General features: G+C 39.0%; 1 protein-coding gene across 1 annotated transcript in view; it reads right to left on the bottom strand.

Moving 5' to 3' along the window:
• The window catches only part of DLG2 (discs, large homolog 2 (Drosophila)), a gene marked incomplete at its 5' end in the record, with an annotated part of 59,080 nt that overhangs the window by 25,583 nt on the left and 19,793 nt on the right, over positions 1-13,704 (bottom strand). Inside the window, one exon of the mRNA XM_010294820.1 lies at positions 1,880-1,979. Within this exon, the coding sequence (XP_010293122.1) occupies positions 1,880-1,979 (100 nt within the window). The remainder of the gene's footprint in view (positions 1-1,879; positions 1,980-13,704) is intronic.

Below are 13,704 nucleotides of genomic sequence, written 5' to 3'. Positions count from 1 at the left end.
CATTCCTGCAATTAAAAAGCACATACAAAACAGTAGGCGATGCAGTGTTAACATTCACACACATTTTGCTCTAATTATTTGGCACTTAAGAAAAAGAATAAAAACTGAAGAAGAAGCAGCCAGACACATGCAAGCGGCATTTTGTTTAAATTATTTAGCTCTGGATACAGAATATAATGTAGCTATCATTTTAAACAGAAATCAGCTGCAAATATTTCACTCTATATGATTTTTCTGGCCTGACTTTTGAGGAAGCAAAATTGTTTCTGAACAATTATCTGACACATTACACATTCTGCAATGCCAAGTCTTGAGACAGGATTGCTGCATCAGAAAAAGAGATTGATTAAGGTTGCATGACAGAGAATAGGTTGGTAATGGTGAAATGAGTCCAAAATTAACTTTGGAGAAGGCATGGTCTTCTCTAGCCTGCAAATGACTTTTTCCATTAATAACAAATACTAATCTAAAATCCAGCAAAGTAACAAACACTCCCATGCAAAAAGCTGAAAATGCAGAAGCAACAGCATAAAATAACCTTCTATTGATCTCCTCAGGCTGTGATCAAGTTAAAATGTTTAAGTTTCCCTTGAGATGCAGAGGGAGGGATTGTTGCTGAAAAGAGCAGTCTAGGCAGCAAAACAAGTTCTAGGTATGCTACTCTACAGAACTGCCATGATGGGAACAATAACATTCTGTCAGAAACAAAAGGTGTTATTACAAAAGAGTGAAAGTCTCTGCTTGATACACTGTATGTTATTTAATATCGTCATGCAGAACAAAACGACTGAAACATTTTTAATGCATTCACAGCTGGGTAACAAATAAAACTCTATCTTGTGCATGCTAGGAGTGGAGGGTCCTCAGAGAAGGAACAGAAGCCAAAACAAAACAAAACAAAAAAAGATTTACAGTGACCATTCCTGGGAACTTACTCAGAGTCTTTGTTCCATAACCGTCGTCACCTAATCCGGGGATGTCCTGCACGGAAGTCCCCAGAGAGAGCAATGAGAAAGGAAGAACAGCCGCAGAAGAGGAAGGAAGAAGTCAGTGGAGTTGAAATGGATACTACCATGACTGACCATGTTGATTGAGCAATCTGGATCCCTGCTTTTTCTTTCTGAAACAACTTTAAACCCATTTTCTATAGGAATGCAGCCAATGAAAGAGACAGTGACCGTTATACATGGCTTTTGGAGCTGTGAGGAAGAAGGAACAACCCAATAAATAAAATCCCAGAAATGATCCTCGCCAGATAAATTTAGGAGAGAACTATTAAGAAAAAAAGGGAATATCTGGGCTTGGAGGCAGCATATATTTTTAATAATGCTGGTTTTCTGTACAATTTCAGCAAGCAGTAAATGCCCAGGGAGGTACACATTCCAAGATCCGATTTACTTCTTTAAGCTGTTAGCGTGAATGCTTCATTTAACCATTAAACTTTCAGTGAAGCTGCCCATGGCAATCAAGATGGAGAATGTCAAAGGCAAATAAGAGATTAGAGAAGACCTCTTAGAAAGTAATGATTTAGTTCACTATTGTGAAAGAAATCACATTTGCATTATTTTGAGCCAGTTCTGATCTGGGAATATTTAATCGGAGTCAAGTTTGGATTTATGACAGGTGCCACAACAACTTTGAGGAGTCCCGTTTGCTCTTCCAAAAGTTAAGGTCACTGTTTTACTCTTCTGAAAATTATGTTTCCAGGGAAGGAAGGACAAGCTGGATCCAAATTGCAGTCACACATTGGTCACAGTAGTAATACCTCTCCTGCCTGCCTACGACAGATATTTGCCTAGATGTGTGGGGTACTGGTATCATGCGTGTCACCCATTTTTTGTGCTGCTGCATGTGACATCGTCTCCAAGAGGTTACTTACGTTCTGGATCACTTGTTTCCTGCTCACTCTGCTCCTTGCTCTTGTAGAATGGGAATTTTCGTGAAAAGATGAAGTTCTTTTTACGCTTGTCATTGAATGACTGTGAAGGAGAAAAGGCATGGGGCAAAAACAGGGACGTCTAATTGTTGTCACACTCATGCTGACAAAACAACTAGTTTGTAAAAGTGGAGAGAACTGTAGTGACTCAAATCAGTCCAAACCAAGCGGCTGCCAAGGATCAGAGGTGGTTGCGGTGAGGTCTGCAGGTTGAAGGCAAAGACCCTGGAGACTGGATCGATTTGATTACAGAGGTCTCAAATCACAGCCTTCAGCTCCTTGTTTGGAAACTATCGTGTTTGGCTTGTTCAGATAAAGGGCTACAGATGGCTCAGCATGCTTTGAGATCAAGCCACTCATCTTTAATCATAGCAGATTGTGCACAGAATTAATTAACTGGCTGAAAAAGAATAGGCTGTGAAGAGGAAAGTAGAAGCCTTTGATTTACTTGTAGTAGGTATGTGAATTCAGCTCTGTGCCAATTAAAATATTTTTTTCTGCTGCTGATTTCATAGTGTTTTATTTGGCCTCTTAATCGATGACAACTTAAGTGTTTTTTAATGCTTTTTTCCATAATTGAAGAAAATGTAGTTTTGTTTATTTTATACGTGTGTATTATCCAGGTTCCTCTGGATATGCTTTTAGTTTTATGTGATTTAGAGATGGAATTCTGCTGATAAGCAGCATTTCGTTGCATGTTGAGCAACATATATTGCTTTATTTCTTCAAATAGGGAAATAATATGGAAGGAATTGTTTTTTTTACATGATAAAACCTTTGACTTTATAGAGAGTCACAAGGGCTCATGGCACTGTACTATGTAAAAGCAGGATATGCCAACTTGGGACATCTATTTCAGATACTAAATGAGGAATCAGGGTCCCTATATGGTCAATTGAGAGAAGCTACGCTGAGCTGAAGTGATCTGTGTTGTCCATGAGATCACGTCCTACACTGTTTCCTATACTGAACATGTACAATGCCCAGACACACGACTTTGCAAGTGACCACCTCCAAGAGAGCACAGACCTTCTTAACTCGTTTAAAGGACCAATTTAATGTGTTTGTCATTGCTCAAATGAAATATAACGAGTACTGGGCTCCAATTCTGAAATGGAATAGATCTAGAGTTTCAGAACATAATTCATCTCCTTACATTTTGGAAGCACAGCATAAAATGTGGCTTAGAATACGTATTTCCGAAACATGTGAAGTTAGGTACTGAAAATGTCTATTAAAATAGTTGTCTACTTGTGTCACGAAAGTTTCATGCCACTTTTACATTTCAAGCATATTTAAAGTTCAGTAACTGAAAACAAAGGAAAAAAATGCACATGTGGAATAAATGATCCATGAATATCTTTCAGAGTATGTAAACATTCAATGTGAAAGTAATGTGGAGGTCATGCACAAATAATCCAGACAGCATGCAATTTCAAAACAAAGCAAATATGAAAGAAAGCCAGAGTAAAAAAAAAAATGCTCATGAAGGATTAAAGTAATCTGTGGATGAAAAGAGGACTAACATGCACATTACATCACTTTAATGACCTAAAGGATATAATTAAATTATAATGTGCTTTCTGTGATCATTTATTTTTTCCAAAGGAAGGAATGTAGCATGTTAACATTTCCCATTTTGAAAATGTTGTTTGTCACGATTCATCTGAATTTAACATAGTACCACTATAGGTATTACACTTTAAAAGGGAAACAATATATATATGTAATAGCACCTCAGAAAAAAAAAGGTGTTTTAAAATGACAATCACTTCATTACTAAATGCCATTTCACTTTGGAATTAAAGAGAAAGTTATCAAATTGATAAATAAATAAATATGCTGTGTTTCACAGAGAATATACGAAAATAACATGTATAAGTATTCTTTTTCAATTTTTTCCCCAACAGTTTAGAGCAAAAAATTCAGAAAGTCCGTTTTCATGAGAAAAGCATATATTTTTTTCAAGCTTATACATAATCTAACAGTGTATTCCAAATTAGAAAGCTATACTACAGTGTTATATAAACTTCTTCTCCTTTTGCAATTTCAAGTATTAGATTGTCTTTTTCATAAGATAGTGTTCCACTTCAATTTGGACAATCAAAATCTAGCAATTCATAGCAGGTGACTATTATGTCCAACTGTGTCACTACGTTTACACCAGTAAAAGCCTTGTTCCTAAAATAAAGCTGACTCTTAGTGTATCAATATCCATAAGAAAATATGTTTATGCATGTGTTAATATTTCTATAGATTAATCAATGTCTATATTCATGTTATTGACCATACATACTATCACAGTGTAGTCATATTTAAAATAACAAAAAACCTGTAAAATATTATCAAAGACTAAACTGGGTCTGGTCTTGCAAACTTATAGAAATAATCATAGATTCACGGAATCATAGAATGGTTTGGTTTGGCAGGGACCTTAAAGATGATCTAGTCCCCCCCCCCCTGCCATGGGCAGGGACACCTTCCACTAGACCAGGTTGCTCAAAGCCCCGTCCAGCCTGGCCTTGAACACTTCCAGGGGTGGGGCATCCACAACTTCTCTGGGCAGCCTGTTCCAGGGCCTCACCACCTTCATAGTGAAGAATTTCTTCCCTATTTCTAATCTAAATCTACCCTCTTTCAGTTTAAAGCCGTTATCCCTTGTCCTATCACTATATGCCCTTTTAAAAAGTCCCTCTCCAGCTTTCTTGTAGGCTCTCTTCAGGTACTGGAAGGCTGCTATAAGGTCTTCCTGGAATTAGTCCTTGGTATTAACTGAATGGGCTTACCAAGTATTTATTTTCTTGTACATTAAGTGCATGTTGCTTCGCAAGAAACCAAAGATGAGCCTTGATTTTGGTTTTGTATCCAATATAAATATGACTAAAATCAGGCTGGTGATCTTCACCTTAAGGACATGAAATCCGGCAGATATTTGGCAAAATGCTTCTTGCAGATACCATGATATATATCTCTAATGTATAGAGATGGGGGGCTGGCAAAGAGAGGAGAGGGAAACGCCTACAGAACAAAACCATGTTTTTATTAGGCACAGTGTGTTAATTCCAGATTTTGTTCTGTTGGTGGAGGAATAGAGACCAACACTGAATACATATTTTCTTTTTTTAAGAAAGGATCATGCATGTGAGGAATGGTGGTAGGGTTAAACTACAAAGTTCAGATGTATGTTTTTAAGATATTTTATGTCTATAAAATGGAAAATTTGAGACCTGTCAAATATTCTGGAGCCAATTTTCACAGGGTCTCCCTATGCTGCTGGAGAGCTGTGAAATAGCCGTAGGATAAATGAGAGGTATTTGCCAACATCTCTCAGCCCAATGCAAAAGTTGCATGCAAATGGAATTGAAATTTTGATATCAAGCTTAGGCTCGATTCAACAATATTTATGCAGGCACAGTTTCTGAAAGTCAGTGAAAAAGTGCTGGAAAATGGATTCTTGTATAAGTTGCAATTTCTTTGCACCAATATTGTAAAAATCTGTAGTAGCAAATAACTTGGGCATTTCAGTCTCAGTGAAAAACTGTACAATAAATAGCTTTTATACCTCACTGCCATCGGTTCACACAGACTACCACTAACCTGAGAACTGGCATTAGTAGGCACTTTGTATAGACAAATGTCTAAGACTCAAGCAAATGAAATTTTCAAATACTGTTTGACAACTGAACGGCGAGGTCATTCTTCGCAACATTTGAACTGCGATGAAAAAAAGTCTTTTCTCAGAAAAAGGGGAGAAAAGCTTTCACCCACGTCCTGGCTTGAATTCTTCTTTGATAGTACTCAGGCATAGATTGTGTTTTGAAGAAGCCAGAAAAAAATTATGATGTGCCCTCTTGCTTGACCAAATATCCCCAGATGTCCCCAGTTATGTAAGTCTGGCTTACACATACCAACCTTTCCTGGTTGTGACAGACATTAAAGCACTGTGTGTTTCTTCTTAAGAGCTCCCTTTGGTATTTTTTTGTGCCAACATAATTTCTGTATTCAAATTCTTTTCCCTTGGTGCACTAGCCGTATATATAATGTTATTCATCAGGTAGTTGGATAGTGGTTTTTTTAAAGAGATTTTCATGTAACACTGAAAAAACGATCATTTCAAAATTTGCTTTATAGCGGTAAACATCACAAAGAATAGTGCATTAGTAATTTGATAGTTGTACCATACTGCAGTAGGCAACTATATTATTGTTTACTTTGAGCTTCTTCCCAATTTTTTTTCACAACGTAGCTGATCCAGCCCATACTGTTTAGTGCAGATGTGCTCTTGATAGAGGTTGTCCTCATTCCGTTTTCCAGAAGAGCCTAATATGTTGGGGAAAGATTTCTTCTGATGCTCTAAAAACTCTAAAAGCAACTATATCTTCTAAAAGCCACTAAACTCCCAAATACATTGGGAATGCTTTATTTTGCTATTTCATTCACCCAATGCTAATCCCGTCATGAGCTGGGAACAAGTGTTCAGCGATCATATGAGACAAAGCTGTTCCAGAGCACTGGCTGTGAAATTCTTTAATACAGGTTGTAGATGAAGTTCATTTGCCACCTATTTTTAGGCAGGTTTGAGGTAAGCTTTAGCCTAGTTTTTACATTATATGATTATCTATGTCAGTTGTCTTCTGAGACTGGTCTAGCAGTGCATATGAGAAGTTAATTCATGTTACTGCTTCTCATCTGCCTCTTTTTTTTATTTTTCTCCTTTAATACCTTTTTTTGGCCTAAATTACATGGAAATCTCTCACTTATACAGCATTCTACAAAAATGTACAAAATGTATCATCAACATTACGTCCCCGTAATCCTTTCCTCTGTATTTAATTCACACTTTTTTTTTACTAGGGACATTCTTTTACTGTGTTTGAACACTGACGTTAATAAAGCTTTGGGGACTCAAATGCTGTTAAATCTCTCCCATCATACTGAAGAGTTGCACTGGTATCAGAAAGAAAAGTTTTGGACTGTAACAGATACTCAGTGTTATTTCTCCTTTCGGACATATATATCGCCTCTCTGCTTTTATACTGGGCTTTTTCACCTAGCAATTCCAAATACATGACGAATATGAAGTCTCCAGAACAAAATTCTGAAGAGAATCATGTATTAGTATATTTGCTTTATGTGAAAAGTGGTTTTGCAGTTAGCATGGCACCATGGTCTGCAGAACACGGGTCAAACCACACTTTGGGATCTTCTGCCTCATTGTCCCACCTTCAATACCAGGACCATAGCAGTGCCTTCCTTACAGGCACTTTGTGGGGACTAAGTCAACACTATGACCTGGTGGATGCTATCACTGAGGCCATGGCAGTTTCTTTTATTAAAAAAGATAATGAAGTCTACTGAGGTTAAGTGACTTGACCAAGTCTAGAGGAAAGCCAATGTTACTGAGCCATTCTTGCTTTCCTGGTGTAACCACAAACTTGGCCATGGACTGGGTTCACACACACAGAAAGCTCTTCATGATGTCCATGCAGACAAGCAGAAGATAAGCTAATAAGTTGTTAGTGGCAACTGTAAGCCTGCTTGCATAGTGACCACACAGTATATTCTTTAAGACGTCTATCTCGTTCTCAGCCTGACCACACAGTTTTATGCTGGCAAGCAACACTTGCCAACTACTCTATGTCTTTTTATGAGATGCAGGGGAAAGGATGTCCCTATTCTGTTAAGTTCAACCTTAAATTTTCTTGGATATGGCAAGTATTTGAAGAAAAAAAAAAAGCGAAGCCTGGGCTACAGTCATCCCTTATTGAATTTTTGCACCATGATCTGTTTTGATAAGTGAGAACAAATGAGGTGAGAAGAAGCTCAGAGGAAGATAACTCTGCTTGCTTAGTTATCCCATGAAGCTGCAGGGAGATTTGGATCTTGGAAATCCAAAATTAAAAAGTACAAGCCTGATTAAAAACTCCATGTTGTCTAGCTTCTACAGAAGGGTACTAAACAACAAGGGTAGTGTTGTTTAGTATTCATAAATATGAAATTTTACTAATCTTTTTTAACACTGACTTAATGCTACTTGTCAGCCAGCAACGCGATTTTAATTCCTAAGGAAACAACAGTTAACAACACGAAATACCAGGGGAACAGGAAGACTAGGCTTTCCGGGAGACATGTAAAAGCAGTATTTCCAATTCTGCAAACATGCATTTAACTTTGTGCAAAGTATGAATTGCATTAAAAAGGGAGTACTCATCTGTGGTGATTTACATCGCATCATCGTCGGCAGGATTGAAACGCCACCGTAAGAACCTTGCATACGTGACAGCCAAGGTCATTTACAAGTATCTGAAGGTTGTACGCAAAAAGGGTGGGAAGGATTTGTTCAAGCAGCCACACTGAAATTAATACTGTGAAAATAAGAAAGGGCAAAGCTCCTTGATAGTGAAATCAATTTGGATGTAGCATGATCTGCCCCAAGGGAAGCGCAAAATCCTAGATAATTTTTCACATTTAAAACAAATCCGCTAATCTTAAATCCTATGGGGAACAACACTACAGTGCTGGGAGAGAAGTGGGGGGGTGAGGTGAAGGGAAAAGAGCTAAAAAATAAACCTCTCCCAGCTCTGATGCCTGCGTGTCTGTGATGAGATGCTCGCAGATCCAGCATCGCAGAGCTGTGCTGGGGTCCAGCGTGGGCTTTAACCTCACTGGGCTCAGCACAGTCATATGGGCAGTGTGAAGGTCTTCCTCTCTCTCAGGACTGTGTCTGGAGTTAGAAAGTGTATTTGATGTTTGGCAATGTTGTCCCAAATCTTCCTCTACTCTCTTAATTATTTTTTTTCCCCAAAAGTAACTTTCCCTGCTAGAGCTGATGTATGCCCTCAGCTACCGGTCCTGCTAATAAATCTTCGCGCACGTGAACCTGTCTCAGCATCACTTGTGCAACAACGGTGGCGAAAGAGCCTCAGAGATCAACAGTAGCATTGGTGTGGACTTGGCAAAGCTTTGGGACTGTCTGATCACCAGCCCAGAACCACAGATTTTCCTACAGTGTATACTGTAGGACCTTTATCAGCTCCACCTTCGTTTCTCAGGTTTGATCAGATATTTTCTCATATCTTTTTCTTAAGTCTGCTTCCCAGCTGACTGCTGGCTCTTCTTCACAGTTGCAAATGAGATTGAGGGTTTTGGTCTCCCCAATGCAATTGTTTGAATTAATGTCACTAATAAATAAAGCTGGAGCAGGTGTTACCTATCTCTGCTGTTACAAAACCCCAACTTGCTCCTTTATCACTATTTTTTGCGGAATGATTTATTTGTGCAATCAAGTGCTGTGCGCTTGCCTTGTGCGAGTGTAAACTACGGCATAAAATGGACCATTGCATAAAAAAAGTAAGTTGCATAAAGACCTTTATTACTCTAATTTTGTGAAGTAGTAGTGGAGAAAGATTTACAATACCTACATGCCTTCAAACTATTCACTGAAAGGTAACTGGAGCAGACTTATCTTTTGAACTGCCCTTCTGAGTTAAAAGGAAGAGTGTCTGCGTTCTCAGGTGACCCGTGTAGCAGACTGAATTACGGCAAAGGTCTGGCTCAGGGGACAGTGAATCATACCAGGCTCATGGTTTTCATTTAAAACATTGATGCGTTTAGGCCTTATAGCCAAAATTATAAAAAATAAAGGCATGGGCAAACAAAGACACTGGTGTGATGTTTATGCAGGAGGTGAAGTTCCTACATCTTCCAGAAATGTAGCTCACATTACCAGTCTCACAGACGGGACATCGAATTAGATGGACTTTGGCTTTGACCCAGGTTGGCAGGTCCCGTGTCCCCGTGACCTCCCAAACATGGCTTGTGAGTCGCAAAGGCAATCCTAACTGAACTGCTTGAATATGAGTAAGCCAGAAATAAAGGTCTGAAATACGGAGACTGTGTCATCTTGATGAGTGTTAACGCTGAGCTCCACTCTTCCGGAGCTTTGTGTGAAATATTACTGGAAGAAAACTTTGTTCTGGTTCTAATTCTTTGACAATATCCGTTGCCAATACTATACATTTTTCTTTTCAACCACTTTTTTAGAAGAAAAGCCAAGTAACTATGACATTATCTATACGTACATGCAAATTTCCTACCATTTAATTCAGGGTATTAGACAAGAAGTTATAAAAATAGCACAGACATGAAGTTAAACTCAGCACAAATTTCTGCTGGAACAACTTAGAAGAAAGTCAATTAACTCTCAGCTATAAACTTTGGTATTCTATCTGTGCTAGCAAATTTTCACCGTGTAATATTTAATCTTTGACCAATTTAGACTTTACACTACATATCTTTATGTCAGTGACTCTCTTAAACATTTCTCTCACCTAAGCAGGGATGGCACACACTTGTTTTGGGATAGAAAGCACTGATACTATAGTCCCTAACGTTATGGCCACCTAAGAAACCATATTATCTTATAAATAAACTCTGCACAATTATCAGGCTGAAGAAACTGGAAAATCTAGGAAATACAGGTATTTACATTGCTCATTAACTGATGAAATTACTCTATTAGTATTTTCTTTGACTGACAGGCTGCAATAGGCAGAAATATTTTTCACTATCTGAATCAAGTTCAACCCCAAAGCCTTTATTTCCCACATTTGCTACTCTATTCCATTATGCTTACAAGTTGCAGATATTCTAATTTGTACTTCTCAATAAAATGCAAAATGCCTTTTCTTTTTTTTTTTTTTAAACTGGAAAACAGACCTAAAGTTTTTTTACTTTATTATTTTTTTAATATGAAAGAAAAACTTCTACTGGATTTTAAAAGAAGGCTATGAAAACACATTTCTTTGCTTCAGCTGAGTAAAAGCCTCAAATTTGACTTGACAGTATTTTTCACAATTTCTAGAGCTGTTTCACCACTTTAAAAAAAACAGGTTCCTTAAGGCATGCCAGTTCCCTGCTAGAGCCAGCACTGCTACTGTGGCATAAATTAAAACCGAATACTCATTTTCCTTTACTTTCAACTGGGACCTGGGCCCAACAGGCATTATTATTAAATTATTGATGTCGTTGTGGACTGCCTCAAGATATCCTGGAGCAACAAGACACTGTACAGTTAAATTTTCCTGGCTATGTGCTATTTTATCAACTGTATGTCATTTGAGGACTTCAGCCCGTGAGTGCCCCGGGTGCTGACGACAGCAGTATTTCTAATGTGCCTTGCAGAAACGCTGAGCGAAGTGTGTTCAGCTCGAGGGGAACGGCCAGGGCAGCCCGATAATACGGGCTCAGGTCAAAACAGATGTGCAGCCAGTGGCCACTGCCTGGCACCAGCTCCGGCTGGCTGGAAACGTGAAGACAGGACTGCGGAGGATGTGAAAATGCATGAAAGAGCAAGGGCAGCTGGACAAATGAGTGCCAGCTTCTCCTCTGGCATGGGGAGAAGAAGTCTCCTCCAAGATACAGGCTGCACTGGCAAGAACGATGCTGAGATCTCATGCTTTCATGACACCCACTGCTGCCCCCATTTCTGGGGTCTTGCTTCCAGAACTGAAATCCAACAGAGAGAAAAAGAGAAGCAAGACAGCAACAAAGCCAGATGGAGAAGAGCAATTTATTCCTCCTATCCACGCTGGGCAGTTTCACACCAAAGCTCTGGAGAGGTTTTTCAGACCTACTAATGCCCTGTTCCAATAAAAAGTCCTTGTGCAGAAAATACCTCTGCTCAGTAATTTGCTTTTAATAATTTCCACCAGCTTTTTTTGACTTCTTATAAAGTCAAAAAGAAGACTCGTCTTCTATAAGACATGAGTCTATAAGAACGAGTTGGTGAGGAATTCGTGCAACATGATTTCACATTACTTTTTTAGCCTTGTTATTAATTTCCACTTTCTCACAGAGTAGCATCCTTGAATAATTGCTGAAGACTAACAACTAAATTCCAATATTGCAGAAACATTGATTTTGTAAGTGATTTTATGGCCGTCAGTAATGGAGATGTGAACCCAGGAATGTTATGACATGAATGATTTCCAAAGCTTATTTTAAGCTACACACATGAAAAAAAAGTTCTTATGCTCTGGTTAGAGCAAAGCAAATTTCAATCATTCTGAGACAGGGGAGCGTACAGTAAAATACTGATTCACAACTCTTGCGAATGAATGACGTGCCGAATGATTTTCTATAAAAAGCTCAGGACTGAGTAGAAGGAGGTTTTCTTGTCTGTAATTTTTCCACCTGTAGTATATAAGCAAGGAAATTCAGGAGCCTGCATTATCTCCACAGCAACAGTGCGATTCGTATGGACTCCTCAGGAGCTCTATGCTAGGCGGAGCAGAGGGCTTCCCCCTGCACATTTCTAGGTAGATTTCCCTAGTCTAGCCTAGCCTAGCCTAGTCTAACCTAACCTAGCCTAGCCTAGCCTAACCTAGCCTGACCTAGCCTAGCCTAGCCTAGCCTAACCTAACCTAACCTAACCTAGCCTGACCTAGCCTAGCCTAGCCTAGCCTAGCCTAACCTAGCCTAGCCTAACCTAGCCTAGCCTAGCCTGACCTAGCCTAGTCTAACCTAGCCTAGCCTAACCTAACCTAACCTAGCCTAGCCTAGCCTAACCTAGCCTAACCTAACGTAGCCTAGCCTAACCTAACCTAACCTAGCCTACCCTAGCCTAACCTAGCCTAACCTAACCTAGCCTACCCAAGCATTTATGTTTTGCACTTGGCAAAGTGGTAATGAAAGAGTATATTCAGAATACCTGTTACAAGTGCCTAGTTTATTCACTGCAACTACTAGTGCAAACATCAGTCCAGAAGAAACAGCTGAGATGTCTACGTCAGGCTTTTAAACTGCACAGTTTGAATAAGCCCTTCTGGTTCTTAAACTTTAGATTATCACGTCCAATCCAGATAGAGCAGACAAGGAGTGCAAATCCTTATCACGCCGCAGCCTTGTGAAGCACTGAAGGGCCGTGTCTTGAAATGGCTGCTGTGTTTTTCAGGAGGTGCAGCCAGTTAAGGCTCCCAGAAATGGGGTCCACTGCATCCAGCTTTAAACATTCACCCGGTACGTGCCTGGGGCAGAGGCGGTGACCCCAGCTTCCCTTTACGGTCACTGCGTGATTTATTACATCTCTTGTAGACAACAGTGGTGGGTTGGCACTCTCGACCATGAAGAAAGGAAGGGCTGTTCACTTTGGGATTTTTGAGGAGGAGATAAATATGAACGATAATAAAAAATACTAAATATGAATTTAGGAGACAGCAAATTCATCCTAAAAAAAAATCAGCTAATGTTTTAAAACATTTACAGAATTGTCCCAACATCATGTGTAAATAATATATCTGCAGGAAGCCACATTTCAGGCTTTCCAATTGCGCAGGTAAAATATTTTTGTGACAGGTAAAAGCCAAGCTAGAACATTACAACCCATCTCTGCATGTGCTTCTTAGACATTTTCCAGGAGCTTATGAATAAATGCCTAATGGAAGCATATTTTATCTAGAAATTGTAGGCATATTTTATCTAGAAATTGGAAGCATATTTTATCTAGAAATTATCACTCCAAGTAAATTATTAAAAATAATAAACTATTTTTAATATCAGTGGGTGTCCAATAACTGTCTGGCACTGAGACAATAAAAATTCTTTGTTTTGCGCAAATTGCAATGTGTTTGTTGAAGTGTTATCGAAGAGTCATTTTGTTTATACAGCCAAGGCCACACTGTGAACCATTCTGGATGCTAAATGTTACTAGGAATGCTAAAATGTTTTTAGGAATCAGATCAGAGTGGAAATACTCTTGTTTTTTGAGG

The sequence above is a fragment of the Phaethon lepturus genome, unplaced genomic scaffold (assembly GCF_000687285.1).
Source record: "Phaethon lepturus isolate BGI_N335 unplaced genomic scaffold, ASM68728v1 scaffold12729, whole genome shotgun sequence".
Taxonomy (NCBI): Eukaryota; Metazoa; Chordata; class Aves; order Phaethontiformes; family Phaethontidae; genus Phaethon; species Phaethon lepturus.
This window is presented reverse-complemented; position numbering and strand designations above follow the sequence as displayed.